We start from the raw sequence: 27,497 nt of genomic DNA on the forward strand, positions 1-27,497 counted from the left end.
CAACCAAGAGTCTATCCATGTTTTGACCAATTGGTAAGGAAAAGCTTAGCAGTAGGCTGTTCTGTGCTTGTTTATTCAGTGTGAAATAAAGGCACACAAGAGCTTTTGAGGGGTAGTTTATTTTCTGTGCCTTGTTTTACCAGTGTGTGTTGTGCTGGAGGGAACTGGGGGTAAAACCTTCCAGACAATGTTACAGCTGTTACCCAGTGATCAAGTTTATAAACATATCACAGGGCTGTGAAGTTCAGGCATGTGGAAATATTGTAGCTATATGATACTGAAGATCTTTTTTATCCAGTTAGACTTTCTTGTCTATCCTACATCTTTATATTACTTCAGAATTTCTCAATATTGCTTATATGCCATTATTCCAAACAGCTTTGTGTTCTGTGCTTGCTGACCAGCTCTCTGCTACTCACAGTTTTGCCATGTGGAATTGCCTTTAAGTTATTATTTGGAGGAAGAATAAAACTTTTTTTTCCTTTTTTTTTTTTTTTTGTCTGTATGTGTGTCTTGTTCCTTAATTAATATTACCGTAGCATCTACAGCATTCTATAAAGGAACAGGCTTACCTCATGGGGTACCTCAGTGTTGTTATTAGTGCCAATGCAGCAACTTGATGTAGTTCTGGCAACAAAATCCACCAGCTCACAGTGTGATGGAACTGCTAGCTTTCCCTCCTTCCCACCTGCTGCTCCATGTTAGCAATATTTTTAGGAATCCCAAGGGTAATCAGTCCTTTCTGTGTTTTGTCAGTTATGACAAAGCTCAAAGTGTTTTCTCTGTCCTTTACAACAAGAAAGAAATTGAGAAAAACTTTCAGTGGAAGCAGTCTGCAGTTTCCACACAAAATCCTGCATCTGGTTGTTAATATGCAATTCCTGATAGCGTGAACTCCTGCCGAGGTTAGAGATGAGAAAGATCTCTTAGGTCACCTAGTCCTCCCCTCAGTTGTACATACAGTAGATTCACATAAGGCACAGTCATGTCCCATCTGCACTGAAAGAGAGCTTTCTTTTCACATAGCACGAGTGCTTCACTGGTACTGGAAAGAAGAGAAAAGACCTTTTTCCTGTAAAGGGTGTGTGAGATGAAGTTGTAGCACGTTGGCATAAAAGGCTCTTTGTTAATTGCTATTGTGCTAATGGTGCTTTGAATATGAATGTTTTATAAGCAAGGAACAGGCAATGATTCAGATGAGCAGTGCCACAAAGAAAACTTAAGCAGGACTGGAAGTGAAAGAAAGCCTTTGGCATTCGGCAGTCTGGTTTTGAATGGGTTGAGAAGATTCAAGTAGTCAAGAGCGTACATATAATAAGCACACTACTGAAACTGCATTGTCAACAACAAATTAGAAAAAAAAATACACATTCATATCACAAGAGAAAATCCTGAAAGATTTGCTGGCTTTTTTTTTTATTATTATTATTTCTTTCATTGTATATGTGTGTATGTAGCCTCTGTCACAGGTGAAAGAAGGGTGAGGCATACATTTTCAGCAAGCTAAAGTCTTTGCTTGTTCATCTCATAGAAAACTCCAATCTCCGTAATATCCATCTATTATCTATGTTTTCATGAAATAATTCTCCTTTACCTTGAGTATTTCACAGCTGTTGAACTTGGAAATCTTTGTAGGATATGATTAAAAATGGTTATGTTTTCACATGAATAGCCAAAAATTAGGAATTTGAAGATTATTCTAGGATAAAGAACATTGATAGTGGCATGAGATATGAATAACAGTCTCTTTACTAACAAAATTTACCTAGCCCTGCTCTTGAACAAAGAGGAAGTAAAAAGCCTCTGCGACCATTTTCCTCACAAAGCTGATGCACTCACTAGCCCTCTACTTAGGTGTAAATTACATGCTGTGAATTTTACAGACAGGGATACACAATCCACCTTTGAACAAACTTGCTTAGACATGGAAAGCTGTCTATAAAAGTGGCAAATAATGTATATTGATGAGAAATAAGGTTTACAGTGGATTTAAGAAGAAGAGTTAGTGGACAATGGCTAGCATGTTCTAGATTCACTGTTTAACTTTCCAGCAACTGAGCTTTGCAAGTAGGCTCTAAACATTTGAATACAGGTGAAGTGATGGAAGTGTTTATTTTGTTTTGTTTTCTCAACCCAATAGTGGAAAGTGTACACAATATTGTACAAGTTAATAAAAATGATTTATGCTTTTCCCATACAACTACAGTGTTTAGACAGGATGTTCTGCTGACTAGAGATAAAACATTTTCAAAAAAAGTGACAGCAACTTTTATTACTAATACAGTACATGCATAGATAACTGCATACTTAATGCATATATAATTATGCATATGTGGGTAATTAAAGGGACAATTTTTGAGCTACTGTGTGAAAGTATAGACGATTTGTGGAATTTCTATTAAAAAAATTATTGAAGATGATTTCATTTTGGTATGTTTAAAATGTTGAGACAATGTGAACGCTTATATAGTTCAGTATAGTACTTAAGAGAGGCATAGAGAACTAGCAGTAATGGTTTCTTAATCTGCAAGGGGCCATTTCCAAGCTGAAGACTCAGTCAAGCAGCACTTTGTTGAGAGGAACCCTCAAGAAACCAATTGCAAGTTTTGCCTGAGTCAGGACTGCAAACTTAGTACTGTTGATATAGTTAGACAATATAAATATTTCCAATAAGACTTCCCCATTGCTCCTGTAAAGCAAGAGTTTGTTGAGAAAGCTCTTTTGCAGACAGTTACTATTAAAAGAAAACAATGAAGTTCCTGCAGGTGGAGTAATGTAACTTGCTTTCATCAGCATTTTTAAAAGCTAAGATTGCAGATACTGAACCAAGCAAAGTTTGTGGGTTTTGAAACTCTTAGTTGTGTCAAGTGTTGAAATTGTTTATTTTACTTAATATGCTTTTCAATGTAAAAGAAAGCAATAGCAAGAGATTTAAACTTTAAAGAATTAGCTTTTAGAAACACCTAGTGTTTTGTTAGGCTTATGGTCTTATTAGAGCTGACAGCAGACCCCTCAATTGTTTAGTAAGGGAAGGTCAGTATACTCCTATGAAAGTTAAATAGGAGTCCTATAGAAACTGTACTAAAGTCTATAGAACTAAGGAATTTTGCTTTTACTATTGATTTTTATAAGCTGCCTTAAGGGTTTGTAGAACAGTGGGTGTTTTCTGAAAACCAGTAATGGATGTCTTCCTAAAAGATATGATGTACCTCAACCAGAAATTGTCAAAATTATTATAGAAAAATTAGTGGATTAAATTTTATATCCTTCATAAAGCTGGAGATCGGATTATATTAGTATAATTCTTTGCTTCAGTCCCTAAAAATCTACAACTCCATCACATTTCCTGAAAAGGAGTGCAATACAAAAAGTAGTTTCAGTGATCTTGGTCATATTTTTAACAATGTGAGCAATTTTTGGAGAACCGCAAGTGTTTACAGCACCTCATTTTCAGAGTTCATAAAGTATAAAAAAGTAAGTCAGCATATGTGTCTGTGCTATTGCTCTGTCCTTTGGCCCAATCAACCCGCACCACGCCACTTTTGACAGCAGTTGGGACTCCTGCTTGCAAGCACAGCCAGCGTAGCATACGAGTACAAGCATTGTCCACACTAAAAGAAAGGGATGGGCAATACCTAAAAGAAGACTATTTCCCCCATTTTCACCCTAAGACTAATTCCTTTAATCTGATTTGCAGAAACAATTTTGAATATTTCAAGTGATATTTTCTGGTGTTGGAGGAGACAGACCTTTAAAATACCTTCTGTGGTTGTTCATTGTTGTGCTTGATGTGTTCCAATGAAAAAAAAAAACAACTGCCTTGCTAGATGAAGAAAGAAAGACTATTCCTTCTAATCAGTGACTATTTCTGTTATTTCTGCTCCTTCTTAACTCTAAGATATTTATTATGTAAAACACTAGGAGAATTTTTATGAAGTAGAATCTGATGCATCTTTGAAAATCAGGTCCAGTATGGTTTATATTACATATACAGGGTGAAAACATCCACACGCTAGCTGAGGTTTGGAAATAATTGCCTTATTTGTCTTTTTAAAAATCTGTCTCCTGATCTTATGCACTGTATTATAAAAATAAATTAAAAGTAGAAAACTTATATAAATATAAGACTGACATTTGTCTTTTTTTTAAAAAAATTTTTACTTAATACTGAGAAAATTTTGCTACATTTGGAGAATAGTCATTACACAAACTAAGTACAAAAGAGAGGAAAAATGTTTAAGCTTCAAATTATGTAAATCTTTGGTAAGAAACTGTAATATTTTATATAAATATGAAAAGCGACATTAAAAAAAAAATCAGTCAAGTGGCTTCATCTGTCAGGCAGAAATTATGTTATGCACAGTTGTGATGTCAGGTGGCCATTTCATTTGAAAAGATTTGGGACTAACCATACAGTCAACATGTTACAAATATCCATCTGTGACACTGTTTCCCATGGAGAGCATACCAGTGAAGTGCATGTTATATGAATTACAATTTATGCTGTATAAACACATTTGCTCTCCTGCTGGTCAAACACTGGCAGAAAACAGAAGTCATGAGGAAAAGCCAGTTTCCAAGCTATCTAAAGGTCAACATTACAGTTCACTTCAGCAAGTTTCTTGGGGTACTGACAAAGTAATATTATAAAAACAATTTTCAAAAGTATCACAACTGGATATATTCTTTGTATTCTCACTATGAAAGGTGATACTGATTCACGGAAATGGACTCCACAATCAGTAAGATTGTAAAGTAGGTATATTTATTCAGTGCTGGGCAGCACGGGGGGTAGTCCCACCAAAGTCATGCGCCCCTAACGCAGCAACTTGCTTTGGTTATATGCAGTAAAGAGTTACATATGCATGAAGTTTCCCAGTACACCAATACATATGCATAACCTGTCCCCGCTTAGTATTAAAATTAGCTCCAAGAAGTCATTTCCATAAACTCCTCCTGTCTGCGCTTGCGCGGTGCCTTCTGGTGGTGGGCACTGAGGGTCGTGAGGATGAAATAAGATGTCTTCATCAGGGTTGAACTTTTCACCTTGTCTCCTTGCGCATGCTCTCTGAGCCCTTGGTCACAATCTAGGCCATAAGGTTGGTTTGGTCTGGTTCTTGGGGTCTGAGGGGCTCCTGTTATCTTGAGGCCTTGCATTTTTGACATTCTTTATCTTGTCCTTTTATGAACAGTCCTCCTTATCTCTGAGCCCTTGGTCATAGTCCAAACCATAAGGTTGGTTTGATCTGGTTCTTGGGGTCCCAGGGGCTCCTGTTATCTGGAAGCCTAAGCGCAGCACAGGCACAGAACATCGCAAATGTGGCACATACTAAGCAATGAGTGTTGCCTACATATTCATTCTTAATCAATCGCTCTCTAATTTCTAATCCCATGTTTCAATACCATATACCACTTCCTTCCTTTTCATTTTCACTTGTTTTGCTCATTTTATTAGTTTATTTTTTTTCTTATTTTTCATTCACGTACCGTTGATTTGCAAAGAGTGCACCGAGTATCTAGTAGTGGAATAGGGGAAAATCATGGGGGACAGAGGATATGTGCAACCTCGTTGCTGAGTTTTCTTTTCTAATACTCTTAATTGTTCACATAGAAGCAGCTGTTAGTCTCCTTCTGTGGTAGTCATTGAGCTTGTTTCAATTCAAATTGCTTGCATGTTCTGTTCTTACATATGTGACAAAAGGAGGGCAGAGTTTCCCACTGCTGTGGTTGTTGACAAAGGAAGCCTGCTATACTTCAGAACAGCTGCATTATTATCGCTTTCAGTGCACAATAAAATGTCACCACCATGTCACAGCAGAAGTGTACATGCTGACACTGGACTTGGAAAGTACCAAAAGCAACGAGGGCCAGAGGAGAACCACTCTGCTAAATGTCTGGCTTTCAAATACACATGGAGAACAAGTAAAGTTCAAAGAAATCTCTTTAAAAGATTAAATAGTAACTAATTTCTGTACTTAAGCACATGGAGTTTCACATTCTCTTTCTCACTTCTTTGTTCATGCAAAAGATGAAGTGTCAAATTAAGAGGTTTTTTTATTTTATTTTATTTTATTTTATTTTATTTTATTTTATTTTATTTTATTTTATTTTATTTTATTTTATTTTATTTTATTTATTTTTTTTATTTTATTTTATTTTATTTTATTTTATTTTATTTATTTTTCTTACTGCCCATGTGCAGAGTTCATTGAACATAAGTAGTAAACCTGGGTACACGATTGCTATGCAGCTTGAATCCCAAAAAAGACATTGATTCTCCGCTGTCATTTCAGCATGTTTCACTTTCCTGAGAGCACAGAATCAGATAGTCTGCAGCTGCCCCTGAGTAACAGGGCTGCTCGTGACAATCTGCCCAGTTCTTTCACATTCTTCTTTTAACCACAGTGAATCTAGTCTTCCACTGCAGTACTCTGCTCATATCGGGAGGAATGAAACTGGTGTACTTGAGAGGAAAAAAAAAATCTATTCTATTATTTAGCCTTCACTTACCCATGTTGTCCTACTGTCTTCACTGAACAAGTTGCATGGGTTTTTGACCTTGCCCAACTACCTCAGTAGCTACTACATATAGATGGACTTTGTCCTGTGCTGTCCTCTTTTACCTTCCTTTCTTGTCTTATTCTTTGTTTTCTATTATCTGTTTTCTTGTTGCTTTCCATTATATTACTCCCTTGTCTCTGCCGTTTGCTGTTGTCTTCAGATCCTCTTCTTTAGGTCTGAAATTGCTGTCCCCCTCCGGTTAAATTTGCTGTTCTCAGTGTGCTGGCAGCAAAGTGAAATGTGATGAAAAGCTAATCTCTGAAGGGTTCTTTGCTGGCATATCACAGATCAGATTTTTAGTAAATTTTACTTTGCTTCCAGCACACTAATTGAATACAGCAGAGCAGAACAGCAGGGGACAGCAACAGAAAACACAGAGTCCTGACAAAGGCTTTCTCTAGGGGTAGGTGTTCAATTAGCATCTCTTATTAGATGGCAAATGCTAACTACCCACAGACAATGAAGTGCTAGATCATTCACAGATTGAAAAGTTGTGAATATGTACATCTTTGGGCATTCAGGCAAGTGCTGAAATCCTGGCCTAAGTTGTGGGGCAGGTTGCCTGTTGAAAGCATTGGCCTTCTGATACGTAGTTAAAAAAGAGTAGTTTAGAAGAGGCTAGTAACACTTGTAATATGTCTACAGAAAACTCTAACATGTAGATTTTTTCTGCATTTATTATTTAATATGACTGTCAGAATGCTTGCTGTGACCCTGCAAGACTTGGCAAGTGATACTGCATTTTTTTTTCTGTTTCTAACAGTTAGATTGTTTTATAAGCAGTTAAAAAATATGTTATATTTGCTGTACTGCTTTTCCATGTGAGCAAATGTAGCAATTGCCAGAGAAAGGCCAAGAGGTTGAGAACGAATGCAGAGATATACTACAGTCTCAAATGAGCGCAATTATAAATAGAAGAAAATTAACCCTTGAAACTTTAAATTGAAACAGACATAAATTGACTATGAAACTGATTTGTAGGGCATTTTCCATTTTCAGATAGTGCTTCAGTCATACAGGTATTTGAACATCTGGATGTAGACGAATCTGAGATACCTATCAATAGATCACTGCATCACATACTTTTAGGACTTTCAAAGAACTGAAGAGAGAGGTCACATAAATACATGCTTGTTTATTCACTACAGATGGTTAGATATCTTTTGTTCCTGTGCATTTACTCTCTTATATTTATTTTCATAGTTTAGGTATTTATTTATTGATTGGTATATCATAATGAGGAAATTCTGTTATTGGGAGACACCAAAAGGAAAGAAGATAAGAGCTGTTGAATTTCATTAAGAGTGCTTGCAGAATCTTGTTTAATTGTATTTTTGTTTGTTTGTTTGTTTTGTTTTGTTTTTATCCTCTGTCTAGTGTTCTGGGCATTTAATATGTATTAATAGCCATTTCTGGTTTGTGCAATATCTTTGAAATTTCTTATTCTTAAGTTGTCAGTATGTATTTATTTGAAAGAATTTTATGAAGATTCAGCAAAACATTAGGTACCTTCATAAAATTAAACAGATGCCAGGATGCCTTGCTGAATGCAGTAGTTTTGAAATTAAACCTGTGCTGCTGTGGTTTATGGAGGTTGCTAGGTATTCACACAGCATCATCCACCTCTTATGCCACAGCTGAATTCCTAGGGATTATGCCTGTAACTAGCAGGAGTGTCCCTTAGGCAGTGCTAGTTTGGGATGACACGGGTGAGTGCATAATTCAGAGATCATCTCCTGCTTCTCCCCAAAATGCATTGCTCGTGGTGTAATCTGCGCTGTTTCCATTAAACCAAATCTTTCATCCTTCTGTATGGAACATGTCAATATTGAAGGTTTCTTCTCAACCGTGGGGATGCAATAAGATTTCTCCCTTACTGCAGCTATGATTGGGGTGAGCTGCACGAAGAGCCTCTGCCCTGTCATTCAGTTTTCTACTCTTCATCTCGTTACCTGTTGTCAATTTGCAGCCTCTTGGTAGCCTGCAGGAGAACATTTTTTTCCATGTATTTCTCAAGCTCCCTCCCAGTCTTGACAGCAAGAGCAAAATGACAAAATGGGTGTCTAGATATTGCTATATTGCTGTTCTTAGAACTGAATAGTCTTTGGTCTAGATGTCCTATAAATTATTGAGACGAGCTAACTCTGTGAATTAACACTGCTTCCAGTGTTTTAAGTGGAGTAGAATGACTGCTGTAAAAGGTATCCAAGCTTTGTGATGATTCCTTGTTGTATAGTAAAATAGATTAGTGTTTGGGACTTATACACTATTACAGTCAAATCGCTGCACTAAAGACATTTCATGATTGCAATGTCTTGTTAAAGGACTCAATTCAGTTTGTGTTTCTGCTGGACTCTTTTCTGCTGCTCCAATCTAACTGATAAATATTTTTAAAAGCCTATTAGTTTCATAAAATTATTTTCTGGTTAATTTCTCATATATATGTATTAAATGGGACAGAAAAGGGTCTCTGGACAAACAATCACTATGTTTTGCTTTTAGCACTGCAACAAATTTTTTGTGTGACCTTGGGCAAGTCAATTAACTTCTGTATAAAATAGGGATAATTAACATAATTTACCCGTCCTAGGTAAAACTAGCTAAACAAAAGAAGTTCTGCAAAGTTTTTTGGTAGGTAGATATTCTGTATGTACTGAATCAGGCAGAGAATAGAAATGGTTAGAGGAAAAGTTAAAATAGTAAAGGAGGCAGATTACAGCTGAATAAAGTGGAAGAAGAAATAGGAAAAACATGAGGTAAAGAGAATATGGAGGTAGGAGGAGGTGTGAGATGATGGAACCATTTGGGATCAACTGGAGGTGATCAATAATAATAGATATAGATCCTGTTTAGAAGGGGAAAGGGATCACTAGGATAAATATGAAGCTACATCTAAACTAATGAATCCCCAATGGCATTCCTGAACTTTGTGAATCAGCTATCGTGATAAGCTTTCTTCAAAGTTCAAGGCAAACAACAATGAAATAAGGTATGAAAATCGAAAAGGAAATATTTTCTCCAATGCATACTTTACATCTTGCATTAAGTACAAGAAGTCATCATTGAAAAAAAAAATACTGTGAAGGAGAATATCATTTTTTAAGAATTACAGGCAATCTAAGCCGTCATTTAAGAAGCACATTTAAAAACTCTGTATTCCACTTGGACTTGGGAGAAATCTTCCCTGCTCTCTGTTACACAGAATCTTCCATTTGCTACCTCAGGCACCTGGAACTGACTGACTTTCTGTTGTGGTTTAACCCGGCTGGCAGCTAAACACCACACAGCCGTTCGCTCACCCTCCCCCCTCCCTCTCTGGGATGGGGGAGAGAAACGGGAAAGTGAAGCCTGTGAGTTGAGATAAAGACAGTTTATTAAGACAGGAAAATAATAATAACAATAATAATAATAATAGTGATAATGGTAATAGTATTAACAATAATAATGTGTAAGAAAACAAGTGATGCACAATGCAATTGCTCACCACCAGCTGACCGATGCCCAGCCTATCCCCGAGCAGCCGGCCCCCCCACCCCGGCCAGCCACCCCTATATATTGTTTAGCATGACATCAGGTGGCATGGAATACCCCTTTGGCCAGTTTGGGTCAGCTGTCCTGGGTCTGTCCCCTCCCAGCTCCTGCTGCACCCCCAGCCTGCTCGCTGGCAGGACAGAGCGAGAAGCCGAAAAGTCCTTGGCCTGGTGTAAACACTGCTCTGCAACAATTAAAACATCAGCATGTTATCAGCGCTCTTCTCATCCTAATCCAAAACATAGCACCCTACCAGCTACTATGAGCTACTTAACTCTGTCCTAACTGGAACCAGGACACTTTCTTTAGGTTCTTCTACCATGATTTTCAGTAGGATTTGTAAATATTCAATTCACACACCACTTTTCATGCCTAGGACCATGGTATATCCTGAAATCATATTATCAGTATCCAAATGCTGTTTTAACCAATAGTCTTATTCAATGAAAAAATAATACACTTTTTTTTTTATTTTTATTATTTCCAAGTTCATTCTCCAACATTTTTTTTTAAATCTTTTACAATCTGACATTGTTAATCTAACGTATTTTACATGGCTGTAAGTTTTTGCATTTATTGCTACTGTTCAAATTTATCTCACTTTTTGCTATAACAAAACTTAATGATTTTCCATTGTGAGATTGAGTGGAGATGCAGCCATCGATAACTATGTGAATGTGGAATGAATGTGTGAAAAGAATCTATAGAAAATAAAGCTGTTTTTCCATACAAAAGTATACATATGATGTTAAACTAGGTGAGAAGCTTAGAGACAAAACATGTCTAATTGCAATATTTAGCAGAAAATCATCCATGGTATTCTGAAACACTTCTCAGTTAAATATTCTTAAATTGGACTATACTGATTATGGATGGAGACTTTTTTTTTTTTTTTAACAACTCCATTGGAAATCTATTGTAAATGTTTTATTTAACAGAATGTTTAAGAACATTTTAGTGAGTAGCTTCGCATCATGTTGGTATCACCTCTGCCTGCCTGGCACATCTCAGACCTGTTTGTATGAAAAGCCCTTGGATAGGCCCCATTTGTTCTCCAGTTCAAATGGCATTACCCAGGAAACCAGTTCTACCATGTGCTGAGCACCATCAGTTCCTATTAACTTCAACTTAAGTGAAAGGGCACAGCCCTTCTTAGGAGATGCCAAGCAGTGTCAGATCAGATTCTTAAGATGAAATTCAGTTCTTTGCAGAAAGCTTGCACAAAGCCTATGTATCATTTAAGTGCCACTTAATTCTTTATAATAGAGCTTGGAGTGGGTTTGAAGAGTGTGATAGGCTTTTTGCTGTCTGTCTGCAGAAGCCTGAATTTCACCCCTGGTGAATATACACAGTAAAAATGCAACTATACTGCCTCAGGAAATACATTGTATTCCTTTGCTTTGAGTAGTGTAACTCATTTCAAATTACTGATAGAAATTCTTGATACTGTGCTGATAAAATGGTTGTATACTTTGCTCCCTGTATTATGTATTTAGCTTCACTGTGATACTCTGCTATAGTGGGCAAACTGAAAAGTAAAAATGCAAAAATAGGCATAATCCCACAGGTATGGATATGGCCTCTGATGTGGCTGCACGTGCTTAACAGAACAATATGTCCGTATAAACTTCAAGTGGCCCACCTGGCCTACTTTTGGCAAATGGCCCAGAAAACAAGGCCTGTTAAGACGGGAATATGAATCCACGTGTGCTATATGAAATTGTCTGGAAGGTTTTTACATAAAACTAACCATGTTAAGGAGGAAGGCACCTGCTGGATTAAACTGTACCCAGGGAATTGCAGAGACTTGGGGGGGGGGGGGGGGGGGGGGGGCAATGAGAGAGAAAAAAATGTGTCATCTTGAAATGAGCAGTATAGGAGGGACATGAAGATTTGTAAGGGGGGAGAGATCCTGGGGAGCAGACAGTGCCAGCGGTGTGGGTCACAGCACCAGGGCTGCAGCACTGGGGGCAGCCCTGGAGCTAGAGCACTTTAGACCACGTGAACTGATTAGTTTTTTTCTTTAAAAAAAAAAAAGGCATTTTTATTTAGATGCATAAGCTAGTCTTAAGATAAGATATAAATGTTTTAGATTTTATGTTCCGTAAACTTCTTTGGGTGTGTTTTAAATTTGCGTGGATATAGCCGATACCCAGAGCAATGGCTCCATGTATTCGTGATATTCCAGATAGCTTCATTCTAAGATAGCAAACAAGCAAGCGCTAAGAGTAATCCACAGAGGAAAAGAAATATATTTTTGAAGATTAGTTCAAATTATGTTTCATGGAAAATCTCCCACCTGAGATAGCAGAGGCAATCTAATATATATATTTTGAGTTTAACTGACTATTCAGTCTTTTACTGAGCCTTCATATTGTTGAGACTTTGATAGAAATAGCCATTTCAATATGTGAATTGCAAAATATATAAATGCAAATGGGTGAGGTTTGTTGTTAACATTTTACTGAGGTTTTTCTGTCAAGTCTGCAACTGAAAGCATTCTCAGGAAGGATGCACCAAGGAAGAATGACGCTATTATCTGTTACATAGGAGATGTTAGCCTTGAAAACTGATACAATCCAGTTCTCAACAGAGCAGTACCTATGCACCCCAAGTACAATCTGATTTTTTTTTTTATTATGTTTTATAAAAACTTAGTGGATCTGCTTCAAAAAATTTTGTGGTTACAAAAATTGTTTGGGAATCATTGCTCTGGTAATATATAACACCTAATGAACAGAGCAAATTCCTATGTAGATGTTTGGGAGTTAAAGTAGTTTTTATAATGAAAATCTTAATATGAATTTCAGATCGAGCTTCCACTGAAAGAAATCAGTGTTCGTTATATTGCTAGAGCTTACCAACAATTGTACCGGGACTGAGGACACAAGCTGTTTCATGTCAAAATATTGGAAAGGATTTTATTAGAAGACTTTAAATTACAGTTCTATTTCTTGCTATGATCTAGCGGCATTGGGAATTGTATTCTTAAGTAGTTCCAAACAGAGGAAGTCGGGAGTGTAAGGAGGCTGAATCACATGTTCAGGTGAGCACAAAGAGCTGCCACTGCCACTGGGTATAAGTGCCTGCTTTTAAGCTCCTTGAACCTGACATTAATTTGAAACACCAGAAGCTTCATGTACACTTCTTTCCCCTGTAGCTCTCTTTTTGTTTGGCTCATGATTTTTGAAGATTTATTGCACGACTCTGAGAACAGCATCACATGTGAACATAGAAGAGGACATGATCTGTGTCCTTATATGTGGAATTTGTTCTCTCTTTGAATCCTGAAACACACTTATGTGCACAAATTCAGGTGGCAAAGCTTTCTCATAGCCTAGTCTAATATTGTCAAGATGATCTCTGAAGGAAATGAAAGCCATTTTCTGTGGATTACAAACCTTACAGTCTGAGCAAAAGATAGATTGTTTTGGGAGCCTTACCTAATTTAGCATGAACATATGGCACAGTGCAAGAGATTCCATGACTGTATATGCATTTTATAAAATGTATCCCAAACTAACACTCCACCATACAATTTTGCCTCCAGGGAGAGAGTGAAAGAATAACAAAACGTTTGATATTAGTCATATTACTTAATATTCTACCAGAATAAACCCAGATACTACAGAGCTGAACTCAGATGTTGTAGTATTATAACCCAGACATAAGTTTACAGGAATTAAACCCACTGTTCTACCTGGCTTGAAAAAAAAAGTTTTCCCTACAGCTGTTCCACATCCACTTTAATGCAGTCAGAGCTCTCTTGTTCCACGACTACTTGCTACGTTACCTTGAGGATATTTTGCAAAGCTAGCTTAGTTGAGACACTAAGCGTTAAGAGCACACAAAGCACACAACCCAGCATCTTTCAGATAGTTAGGGACCTTCACCTTTCTGACTAGACCTCCTTTCCCCTGTAGTATTAGGGTAATAAGTTGTTCAATTCTTTTCCCTCTGCTTGTTGTCTCCTTCCCCATGATTTCCTCACCTTTACTTCCCTGAGCATAGAATCAGAGAATGGATTCCTGAGTTGGAAGTAACCTACAAGGATCATTGAGTCCAACTCCTGGCTCCACACAGGACCACCCAAAAGTCAAAAATCAGACCCTATGTCTAACGGCATTGTCCAAATGCTTCTTGAGCTCCAGCAGGCTCAGTGCTGTGCCCACTGCCCTGGGCAGCCTGTCCCAGTGCCCGACCACCCTCTGGGTGCAGAGCCTTTCCCTAACACCTAGCCTCATCCTCTCCTGACCCAGCTCCATGCCGTTTCCTCCGGTCCTGTCACTGTCCTCAGGGAGCAAAGCTCAGCATCTGTCCCTCCATTCCCCTCGTGAGGGAGCTGCAGGCCACCACAAGGCCTGCTGTCGTGTCCTGCTTATGTTCCTAGTTCCCACCCCTAACTCTGCCTACCACTGCGAGTATCACAGCTGCTGCCATTATGTTGACCTCTTTACCTGTTTATTATTGCTTTTCTCTCGCCACTCTCTCTCATGTCTATTCTTCCTGTAAGCTCTTCAGAATAAGGAGTATCAGGTTTATACAGAGTATAACACAATGGATACACATCATGGGTCATTTTTAGGCTACCTTATATAATGATTACTTAGAATAGTAAGGCTCCAGTGGTTAGCATTCCAAACAATATTTCAATGACTGTAAGAAGTATGGAATTGAAAAGTTAACCAACTTTTGTGTTATTTTTATGTACAACAGGGCTATCTTTCGTTTGTTGTTGTTGTTTTTTAAATTTTATTTTTATAAAGAAATTAGTTGGCACAGCAGGTGCAAATAATTTTGTAAATTGCCTAAGGCTGTTTACATCATAACCTATGGCAGCATTATCAGATTATGAAAATAGACAACTCTAATGAGAAAGTGCTTAGAGATAAGTGAAATGTGAACTCTCCGGCAAACCTCTTTTTATTTTTATTTTTTCTGTTCAGCACGAATTATCAAAACAAAACAGTGGTGCGAAATGCTTCCATGTTTAGAAGGAGAAGGCTGTGATTTGCTAATCAATAAATCAGGCTGGACCTGTACACAACCAGGAGGTCGGATAAAGACAACCACGGTAAGTCACTTCTTTTTTTTATATTTCCTCAGTTTCTTTTCCACTGTGGTTTACTGAAAAACAAAGAGTGAGATTTCTAATTGTTTTTCAGTACAGATATGTAAGGTCTGGTGCCTTATAATTAATCTATGAGTCCAAGTGTGCTTATTGAAATGCATAGCAATGTTACCACAAAGAAAGGAAAAATGTGTAATGCCCACAAGAGTGGAAATTATATCAAGGTTTTCTTAAAAGGGACCAGTGGTTTAACACATATATTCATACTGAAGAGAGTGTCTAACTCCTTCACTGTATGAGAATTTTCTTATGCTGAGCAAGTGTAAAATATAAAACTGAACACATGGTCTAGCAGAGCAAAAAGAAAGCTTACACTAGGAAATGGGGAGGAAATGTTATTGCTATTCCTACCATACTGAAAAAACAAGTTGCACAGATAGATCTTTAGTTTTCAACAAGACAATCAGTGAGACCTATAGAAAACCTAGTAGAAGAATTCTTTTTAGCTTCATTTTGATCCTAGTTTATTGATAGAACCCTCAAATCTTTGATTTGGTGTCTTGGCACATGTACTTGTAGTGAATCTGAGCGTGACAGTGATAGTTTCTAGGACCTGTAATATATCAAACATTTCTAGAAAATATACTCAAATGCCAATAATTTTCTAACTTCAGAAATGGAAAAAAATCTTGAGAAGTATAATAGAGCAAGACTCTGATAGCTTGCTAGACCTCTTGAAATGATTTTTCTCCTATAATCTTTTTTTAGATTTACAGGGAGCTTGAGTGTAATTTAAATAAGGGCAATTGCAAGAATATTTTGTCTTAAAAGTACTTATTAGTGAGGACTAAATTAAGGCCCATCATCCCCTGCACAATTCCTCTGTCTGAGGAGGAGACAGACAGCAGTACAAAACCTTTTATAACTTCAGAATATCTATATTTTAGAAAATTATATTTTTTCTCTTTTATAAAAAGACTGAATATTTGATAAGACTTTCTAAGATATATGCAAACCAAACTCTATGAATTATGATCACTATTTTGATGCTCTTGTACTTGCCAGATGTAATTTTCATTATGGACAGGGCTGCAAAACTAACTCTGTTTCTGAGGTCTTACTTAAATATTGTTTGCCTTTGTCTTTCAAATTCAAGTTATCTAAGTGTGATATTAAAAAAAAAAAAAAAAAAAAAAAAAAGGGGCCAGGAAGGGAATGAATGGTTTAAACTCTAATATTGGCTTCCGAGTCAAGGAGACCTAATATAGTAACTTCGTCATATTGATAGTATTATCTTAAGTCTTGTTAATGCAGAAGTGTTTTCTGGACTTGTGGTAAACAGATAAGCCATGTACCATGACACATGATCAGCTGTCATTACAGTTCTTTATTTGGTGTTTTATGCTATGGCATGGCTGAGTAATTCAAAGTAAGCAGAAGATGTATCCTTCATTTTCTATTTTTAATAAAGGGTTTCAGATATCCTTTTAGATTTAACACCAGAAGCCTGATTCTGAACTCTTACTTGTCTGTATAGCTCTTTAATGCTATTGACATGAATGGAATGACTCATGATTTTGATTAACACGAGAAATCATAATCATGCCCCATCTCAGTTAAATTATGGCCGTGACAAGTATAATATTATTAAGCAGACTCTCCCCCACACAAAGCACAGAGTTGTCATTGGTGAGGAGTGATTCTGCCAAAGAGCCAACTATAGAACAGCTCTGAGCATAAGCCCTCATCTAACATCAAGCAGCCTTCAACAGTTGGTATCACACATGCAGACACACAACAAACACACAGTACTTTTCAGTCAAGCCAGACTAGCAACTCAGAATGTTTAAAGAAGCTCTGAATCTAGAACGGGAAGGAAAAAAAAAAGGGGCAAACAACAATAAGAAACCCCAAGCCACAATACGGTATTAGTCATAATCCACACCTGAGTTGTCAGGCCCATTGCGGCATCTAAGTATAGCAGAAGGGATCAGAAGTATGCTGGGAAAGACTAGGAAAATGGTCACCAGGAAGTACGGGGAAATGAATGTCCTAACATATTAAGTGAATTATTATACATTAAATATATTATTAAGTGGAAATAGGTATTAACCATATCTGCAGTGATAGCCACATTCGGTACTTCATTTGCTAACTACCAATTTTGTTAACTCACATTTGTTAATCTAATATTTGCAGGCCTTTCCTGCTTATATTAGCTGGTATTGTGAAGATGCTTGACACTAGGTCTTGGATTGTTATAGGGGTGATAGATCATTTAGCAGAGAGATCACTGGTAAATGCTGAAGACAATCATTTACTACCTGTACTGTGGCCAGAACAGTATTGAACTCTGATGGACTGAGACCAGCTGTTGTGATAATACCAACTTTTGCTTAGATTCCAGACAGTTGTGTGTAACTTTTGAAGAATTGGGTTTAGAAGTAGCACATGAAAATTTAGAACTAGTGGGGGTTCTGCCCAGGGCATGATTTCCTTCTTATGTGAGAATATATTATAGGACTTCTAGTTAAATATGATTCGACAAAAACAAGGATGAAACAGGATTCATTCTTTGTAGATGAGTTTAACATTATTTTTTCCCTATGAAAATAACAAACAAATAGCATATGAAAATACCTTTTGCTTCAAAGCACAAATACTATTTCTGTAAACTGCTACTTTATGCTTTGTGTCAAAATTCTTTAGACTATCTTTATGCAGAGCCAGATTTTTTCACTACATGGCACTTTTTGTAATCACCTCTGGAAATAATGCAACCAAATCAGAATTCTCCCCTCACATGGGTAGGAGCGTTTTATATCATTTTTGTGCTCACTTCGCACAGCTATAAATGACTACACAAGGTGTAAGGCAAAGGAGAATCAGGCTCAAAAGTATACTCTAAATGGATCTGGATGTCACTTCTGCCCTGTCATCCTTTCTACAAGGTGTGAATGAACCAAGGATTTTTCATCTGCTAAGAGGCTTTTAGAATCAAGCATTGACTGGGCTAACTGCCAATCTATATATTAAACAGCTGACTGTCAATACAAGGAAACAATATGGCAACTTGTAAAAGAAGACAGCAAGATAATACTACACAATTGTTAGCACTTTCAACATACTAAGTACTTCCATATAACAGATGTCCTTACAGTCACTTTAAAATCACCTGCCTTACAAATTTCTTCTTTTGCTACTCTCATTACACTTTATTTTTTTTTTTTAAATATGAAGTTATATATGTTAAGATAGTATGTAGATTCAATAGTGCCAGAAAAGATGTGATATTTTTTCAGAGATTGCTGAGAAGCATATCCATTTTATATTTCAAGAAAAAAAAAAAGTGCCAGTACATAAATGAGAAGATACACAATATATTGGCTTTACAGGGGAGATTAATTTTAGCACCAAAGTGTATATATGTTGCCAATGATCCATCACTACCTAATTGTTACTTAATTAATTCCTTCTTCTACATGATGTGATTTCAATGCATGGAGCTTAACAGAACACTCATGCGCCAGTTCCTCAGTAGCTAACCTTTTAAAACCTTTGCGATTTTACTGCTAAATTAGCTGAAGTGGGAAATTAAAGAGTGAAGAAGCTAAGAGAGAGCTCACAGTGGATAAAAGGTGTAATTACTCTGACATGGAGCTCAGTGCTTAGCTAGTAAAATTTACTAAGGATCTAGCTTCACCAAGGGACGTGACTTTCTTAATAGAGTTTACTTACACACAGAGCAACTTAGCATTCCTTGCCATTAATATAAATGACATGCTGGCTGGGTTGGAAAGGCAATTTGTTCTTTACCCTGAGAAATACAATAGCTGCTTTTATTGGCTGCAACTTGAATCAAGATTTTTCTGCAGAGCTTTATCATACACATAGGTATGATAAAGGTAGATTGGTTAATATGTACTGGTTTGCTTTTTGTCATTGACTTACAAGCAATGTGTTCTCATTCATACCATTACATTCAAAGTAAAAAAAAATATATAATATGTTACATACTTGTAACATACTTGAGAATTTACTTTTTTTTAGACTGAAGACCAGCTGGAAATGTCCTGAGGCCATGGTCTAGTGGTCTGAGCTTGGGACTGGGAGTCAGAAACTCCTGAGCTCTAATCCCGGCTCTGACAGTGACTCCCTCTGTGGCCTTGGGTAAGTCACTGAACCTCTCTGCCTCAGTTTCCCCAGCAGTAACAATAAGATTAAAGATCCCTAGCTTCTTACCTTAGTGAATCTGGGAGACCTGAGTTAACATTTTAAGAGGTTTAGAAATTCAGAGTAACTGAAAAATACAAATACTGTTATTTATAAATGTCCTTATTGGTGATTCTCATGTTGTTGTTAGATATTCACATAACCCTGGCATTCCTGTACTTAGCTTCACCTACATTCCAGCTCTGAGTGTTTCTAAATGTGCATTTCATAGTTCTGCAGGTTAGCTGCTTGTATTTGGTTAAGCTGTTTTGGGAAGTTTTTTGACATCTCACCAGTTCTAGTTGTGTGTCATTCCAGCACACAATATCCACCAAAATAAGTTTTCAGACAGCACAAGATCAGAGCAGTGGAATGATGCAAGCCTGCATGCCATACCAAATTAAGTTTCCCTCTTCCCCTTTGTCAGAAGTGGTCAACTTATGAAACAGATGCATTAGACCTACTTGTCAGCAGGTCATCTACCAAGTTCCCTCTCTCCTAACTGTAAAAGGAACGCTACACAGAGACCAAAATTACAGAGGACATTTTTCAGGAGGCAGTTGTATCCCTTCATCTCAGTCCAAAGAATAGTTTTCAGAAACAAGTAGGAGGAAGCGATGGTCCTGAATTTTCTATTATTCATGGCCGAGACTGCTGGGGATCTTGGACTATATTTAAGCTATGGGACCAGAGGTGCATACATCCTAGTTTCAAAGTCCATATACGTGCACCATAGTGAGTCGCAATGTCTTTGTCTTCTCTTTTTCTGTGTGGCCCTCTTCATGGTGGCATGCCTACCCAGCCTTGTGAGAGATCTTAGGAGCAGCAGAAAGAGCTCTGTAAAATACACATATGTGGTGAAATATATTGTTTCTTCAGGCTGATCCTCTTGCAGATCATCAGTCATTTTCACTCTAAATCTGTTGCTGGATTTCTAGAATCGTGGGTTAAGAAAAGTCACTATCCTTAATGTCACTAAGAACTCTCTCTATTCTTAACACCTGCTGTCAACCATTCAGAGCTTCATGAGCTCTGAGACCATTTCTTCATCAAGCATTATGCATCACAAAGGCCTCTAAAACTAATTCATGTCTTGGCAAGGTGTTTCTGAAATTGCTATTTGAATAAAGCTTTCTGAGACCACTACCACATAATTAGCAGCTAGACCGAGCTACCTTTTATGTTTTACCTTGTAAAATCACGTACCATGTTGAGAAAGTTTAGAATATGAACACCTTCTCTGCAGATACTGTTAAGATTTAAAAAAAAACATGATATTTAGATATGTAACTGTAAATATGAACTACCAAAATTAGGTTACTCATAATTAACTTCTCATTCTGATGTAACTACATATATACAAGATAAACCCTAATCACAGTCCAATGCTTTCACTGAGCCTTTTAATATTTTTTGATTGATTTAGTATTCTTCCTGGTTGTACTAGCATTCATTATGACAAAATACCAATTCTTGAAATGTCGTAGCCGTGTGCTTCAGCATACACTCTGTAGATTTGTACCCCAGGACCTAGATACAACCTGTTATTTATTTCCATGGCTTTTAAGAAATTTTTATGTTTTGAACAGAGTTTCCATTGCTCTAATTGCTTACAAAAGGTATCATTGTTTATAAATAGGTCATCATTCCACTACTGGAACTAGATTCCCTTCTGTTAAATTCTAAGCAAGTTAGCATGTGAGTTGTCTGTCTTAAGTCTCAGAGAGTTTAAGTCATGTTTGTAGATCTTGTATTAAACAAGAGTAAACAGCTAAAGGCAAGCTTACAAATAAAGTGGAAGGAAGATCTTCATGACTGCATGTCTTAAGTCTATCGTGCATTGATGAATCTAAATAGAAATAATGTTCTCACGAAGCTAAGGAACCTAAATACAGTTAGATCATGCTATTGCTTCCAAATACACAAGTTCTCTTGCGTATTAGTACGGCTTCAATTAATAGTCTGTTCAAAAACATGCAGTCCATTGTGGTATCAGTACAGTGACACACACCCACCATTCCATCCCCTCCATCCCCATCATCCTTGTAAAAATACACTTCTCTGTGGCAAACTGCAGATCTTCAAGTCCTAAAACCAAAATGCTAGCAAAGGTTTGACAATTTTTGTAGATGTCCTGATGAAAAGAGCTGACAAACTTGAAGAACCACCTCCTTGGAGAGATTAGGTTCCTTCCTCTGTCCTGAATGCTGAATCCTGGTTCTACCAATGTTCGGTGATTCACACTTGCCTGAAGAGAGACCACAATTTACTCTAGGAATAACTTGGAGTGAAATGTCTGAGTTGAAATTGTAATTTGTCAACATCTTAAATAATTCCATACAAGAAGATAGGGAAACACAGGTGTAGTTCTTTTTTTCAGAACACATATTTTCATGTTTTAATAGGGAATTATAATAGTCCCACATATATACAGAGTTACAGAAAATATGAATACCTATTTCTACTTGGGCTATTTTAAAAATATCGCAATTCCTTTGCAAATAAGTAAAGTCAATTTTCAGATAAATAAGATTTGTAGAGATATCTTTTCTCCCAGGATTGCTATTTTAACACACATTCATACTGGGAGGTAGCTTCTTGTATATTGTAGCCCTCAGTCCTGTCTTTCTATGCTAGTGTAGGGACAGATTTAAAGCTAAAGCTGGCTTACTGATTAATGCTGAGGAATTATATTTTTTTATACGTGTGATATGGGTTATTCGATATTTAAAACTAGCTATTTCTCTTTAAAATGAGCTACACTGATCCTTTTAAGGTCTGAACCACAAAGGTTTGAGTAAGTAAAAAACAAGTTCTACCCCAGGCAATAATAGGAAGATTCATGTGTTTGTGGAATAAACTTCATTTTCAGTAAAAACAAACAAACAAAACCCCACCTTGCATTTTTTATTTTTATTTTTTAATTATTATTCATTCTATACTTTGAAAACAGAATTCTGAAATGTATGTAAAACCACATTGTAACTCGGGGTAATCATTGACTACTGTGTCATAGTCTAAACTTACCCACTACATCATGGACATCTAACGTGTTCAAGTATATGCAAAGCTTTAAAAGCTGCATTTCAAAAAACGCCTAAATTGCTACTTGGGTCCTGGTTAAACAACAACAACAGAAACAACAAAAAAAGACTTTAATTTGAAATTCTTTTCAAATCCCTTAATTTTGTAATGCATCAGTAAAAATATGTGGGGATATATAAATAAAATTAGATGGGGATAAGATTCTCAGTGACCTCAAAACCAAAGAAAGAACCTGAGTTTTAAAATGGAAGGCCAGGGCATAGAAAATTGAGAACTATAATGGATGATTCAAGTCTGCATGGGAGAATATAGGCTCATCAGAGAATGGATGTGAAGATGCTGATACTAGATTTTACTAGAATAGAATAGTTCAGTTGGAAGGATCCTTTAAAGATCATCTAGTCCAACTACCTGACCACCTCAAGCCTAACCAAATGTTAAAGCATATTAATGAGAGCATTATCCAAACGCCTCTTGAACACTGACAGGCATGGGGTATCAACCACCTCACTTAGAATCCTGTTCCAGTGTTTGACCACATGACAATAAAGAAATTTTCCTTAATGTCTAGTGTGAACCTTCCCTGGTGCAGCTTTGTGCCCATCACTCATATTCTATCTATTCAAATACTTAACGGTATTAAAGGCATCTTGCGTGGGGTGGGCATAAATGACATCATAGAACCTATAGGAGACCATTGCCATTTTGGGGTGGCAGCTGTAGGCCATTCAGGACAAGCTAGGTCACTACCTGCCTGCATCAAGCAACTACGTCTCATTCCTCATCTGCCAAACCAGACAATTTCACACAGTGTTGCCCAATCCTACAATGGTTTAGTCTTCACAATAGACTGACATTTGTCTGAAAGTTCTGATTTCTTGCATGAATATAATAAAAACAATTTTCATTTAATAAATGATTGCAAAGAGAGACTATCTGAGGAAACAATCCTGAATAATACAATTTCTTGATTCACTTTAAGTAGCACAATACACTAAGATGTGATTCAATAGATGTTATATGCCATGTAGCTGAAGTGAAAGGGTCTACATTATACATTTTACATGTGGAAGAAATGGAGGAAGGTGGAAGGACCCATGATGGTGGAAGACGGAGGACCTGTGAACAGCACATAATAGAAGTTAACAGGAGTGTATTGATCTAGGTCGAGGTGGCCCAGGAGGTGAGAGATTTGTGAAAGGTCTAATTTTATTTTATTAGGAATAGTTTCAAAAGCATAGAAGATGCAAATGGGGAAGAAAGCTGTAAAACACTCAACACAGAACTCGAGTGTACAGTTTAAGTCATTTTTTTTATCTTTTTTATGGGAATGTAATGGAATACTATGAAGCTTGGAAACTGGTATGTCACATCAACATGAAGAATTTAAAATGATGCTAAAAATATTACACACCCATTTTGCATAGTGAGAATGTTCATAGTGCAAGTGTTAGAAGATGAAGCTGTTGAAAATGCATATCCATTTTGGAACATTTCTTTTTTAAGAATACCCCCAAAAAATTCTGTTAAATCACACAAAACAAGCTAGAATTTTTGGACTGAACAAAACAAGCAGTCAATAAAGAAAATTAAATAGATGTGATAGCACAGGGTTTTCAATAATTTGTTTGACACATTATTTCCTAAAATCATACTTGAAAATTAATTCAGAAAGTCCTGTCACATTGAAAACTGCCATTTCAACAAGAAACTGATGGAGGACCTGTGAACAGCACATAATAACAGTTAACAGGAGTGTATTGATCTAGGTCGAGGTGGCCCAGGAGGTGAGAGATTTGTGAAAGGTCTAATTTTATTTTATTAAGAATGGTTTCAAAAGCATAAAAGATGTTAAGCCCTTAAGTGTTATTGAAAATCTGTGGAAGGCAGGCACATAACAGACATTTCTGTTTTTCTATATTCCCCTGCTCTATTTTCATTAAGCATCTGGAATAGAGCTCCAATACTTAGTAGCATTATGTCTGCACACAAGTTTCTTTTCCTTGGGGGCAGACCTAAAGGATAGCCTTGTCTGTTTTTCAATCTAGTTAACTCCTGCCTGTAAGACTTTGTTCTCATCTATTCCTTCTGTTCTCATGCATATGAGCAGGCTAGGGTATACAGGAAGACAATTCAGCTAGCAATAGCCCAAGGTTTAGGTTATTCATGCTTTCATTAGATTCTCATTACATGGCTGAGACCAGAGGTTGGAAGTGAGCGAGACTGGCTGTTGCTTGATCCAAATCAAACCAGACAGTGAGGGTGTGTCAGTAAAATCAAACAGCAATATATAGGGAAATAGGACCTTTGTCTTTCAACTGACAATGCTGCTTCATGATAGCCTAAATCAATCTAAATCCAGTCTGCCCCAGTAATATCCTCCCACCCCACTTTGGCTGAGTATGCCTGACCTTTCTCTAGGGCAAGCAGTAAGTGCTTGTGGAAATGTCTGGTATACCCAAAAAGGAATTAGTTTTTGCCAGGTTAGTTTTCAGCCATATCAGCTCCAAAATAATCTTGAATAATACCAACAACTGCTGCAGGATATCCAGATAGTTTCTTCAGCTAATGTTGTTATTCTTCCCCATTTGCACTTAACAAAGAATTCTGCAGTTGCCTCTGAGGTGCAAACAAAGCACTTGAAATACATCCCTCACATGAAGTACACTGGCATACCCTATTTGATGGAAAAAAATACTTGAAAGCCTATGTCCTGTACTGTAGAGAATGCTGTACTGTTCTACAGTAAGGATTTTAGCGTTAGCCTGTCTACTCTCTAATAATGGTCCCCTTTTTTATCAAAGTATATATAAGCATACATATCACAATTCAAAATTGGAATGCTGTCCAGCTGTGTATAATGTAATGACAGGGTGATTTCTGAAGAAATATTTATTTCTACTGATAGACATCGGACATCTTCAGGTACAGCAAATAAATATGGATTTCACATAAGACTAAGAGACATTCCCTTAAAGAAATAATTTTGGTAAATGGAAAGGGAGCAACATGTTACTGTAGGGACATTATTCTCGGAACATTCCTGAGACCTAGCTGGACATGTGATAATATAGCATCAAACAGCTTGCAAAGGAACAGTGAGTCATAAAAATAGAGGGAAGGGTTGAGGGGGAGAAACACTGTTGTCTGTGAAAATTATTTAGTCTCTCTGACTAGCTAAAAAGAAGTTGGCTGAGATCTGCAGGGCTGAAGTGAATTGTAACTTTTAGAGGTCAAATTCAAATAATAATTAAAACCCTAATTCTTGATACAGGCCAAATTTAAAGAGGTAATGCACTTAGGGAGGGAAGCATGTGGACCCAATATGGTATTTCCTTTACTGTTTGAGATCTTTATCTGATCACCAGAGACCAAGGAAGCATGATAAGGACATTTCACAGAATATCTCCACAGCGTATCTAGAGGAGGTTGCCACATTTCTCTGTAAATCCCACATACCTGCCAGACAGGAGCATAACCCAGATGAAGCCTGTTTGCAGTCCTTTTTTCAAGACTGATGAGTCCAGGCAGAGAAAATAAGTAAAAAGGAACTTTGTAGCCTAGTAAGAAGGGGACTTCTCTGGTGGAGAAGGAAGCATCAAGTACTGATCGTACTGGTGCTGTTTCTTAGTTGAATATGTGTAAACCCTGAGGGAAGATCTTATCTTCCCCGGTTATGTTTTTCTGCTGAATCCGGAGCTGTCCAGGTGACTTGGGCATAGTTTGAATGTTGGTAGCAGGTTAGAAGTCCCCTGGGGACTCAGGCATAATATATGTGCTGATACACTGCTCTCAGATACTGCTTGAGCTTAGTGACTTTGCTTAATAAACCAAGGCACTTCTGAGTATCTCAGGAAGATCTGCTCAGTTGTGACAGGAATAGGAAGATTGTCAGAATCGTAGTGCCCTGTTGTGTGTGTGTCCCCTCCTCCAGGTTTTTTTTTTTTTTTTTTTTTTAATGTAGATACCTTCAGTGGAAGCTTGGGTACTAGAATCTAGACTTAAATTGAATTTAAAGAAGAGTACCTGAAAGGATTGAAAGATAGCATAAAAATCCCTGACGGAGCTAAAATGTAACTGTTGATAGCTGCTTTGAATGTGTAGGTAAAATACATCACAATACACACAGGAAAATCAAACAAGAACAACCAAACACAGGTAGACTTGTCTGTGTAGAATTACGTAAAGCATTTCTTCAACTGTCCGAAATGGTGGCTAATGGGGGAGCCAGGGATGAAGCCAGTAACAGTCCATGACTAATTCAATGTAGAGGAAGAGGAAACATATAAAGTAGCCTGCAGAGACAAAAGTATGGGTAGAGAAACATTTAGGAGGAGTAAAAAATAGCAGTTCTGTGTACTAAGCTGTGGAATTGTTTCTTAGAACTGAAAACTCCAGCAGTTGTTCAGTTCAAGGCTACCTTATACAGAGACCTAGCAAGTGTACTGTGGGGATCAGTCTTGTATTGGTACTACATGACATACATTAACTGAATAGTCTTTACCAGCTCAAACATTCTATTTATTTTTTTTAGCATCTTTATAAAAACCATGGTGGGATAACACATAAACCATATGAGGGGAAGAGTTGTGATGTTCTCAGATGAGTCGTCAGAGAGACTTAATTTTTTCTCACGGAGATTAGTTGTCTGCTCAGCCAGACAGCACAGTGGTTACAGAAATTTGTCATTAAATTGTGCTGTGGAGTAATATTTCAGTTTCTTTTATGGGACTGAATGCGTATGGATAGGTGATGGGATTTATTTCAGTATTACATTAGTCTTTGCCATCTTGTAGCCAGGTTTAGGCCTTCAGATTGTAGAATAAGTCTACAATCATAATAAGTTTGGATTTGGAAAAGTAATAAATGTGCACAGTGAAATCTTTGAATAGAAAGTTGAGGATGTCTCCACCACATTACAGGAAACAGAGTACACTGATGTGGAAGATGTTCCCTTAGGGTAGAATGAACTCTTTTCCTATGCCCTTGAAATCGCTAACAATAATAAAATGAACAACTAATTATTTGAAATAAAGTGAGAATCAGTAAATCTCCACATGGGCTAGTATCCCTGAGG

The 27,497-nt window shown here is 37.1% G+C and overlaps 1 protein-coding gene across 7 annotated transcripts in view; it reads left to right on the forward strand.

Annotated features, from left to right (window-relative positions):
* Positions 1-27,497, forward strand: part of TAFA5 (TAFA chemokine like family member 5) — a 438,585-nt gene that overhangs the window by 336,427 nt on the left and 74,661 nt on the right. For 4 of the 7 annotated variants that reach the window (XR_010828482.1, XR_010828483.1, XR_010828485.1 and 1 more), the window contains 2 exons: positions 15,039-15,166; positions 19,214-19,333. Coding sequence is in view for 2 of the 7 variants with exons in the window: in XM_048049020.2 (XP_047904977.1) it covers positions 15,039-15,166 (128 nt within the window). In the remaining 5 variants the exon portion in view is untranslated. The remainder of the gene's footprint in view (positions 1-15,038; positions 15,167-19,213; positions 19,334-27,497) is intronic. The other 3 variants (XR_010828484.1, XM_048049020.2, XM_048049018.2) reach the window with 1 other exon arrangement.

This window comes from Anser cygnoides, chromosome 1 (assembly GCF_040182565.1).
Source record: "Anser cygnoides isolate HZ-2024a breed goose chromosome 1, Taihu_goose_T2T_genome, whole genome shotgun sequence".
NCBI lineage: Eukaryota > Metazoa > Chordata > Aves > Anseriformes > Anatidae > Anser > Anser cygnoides.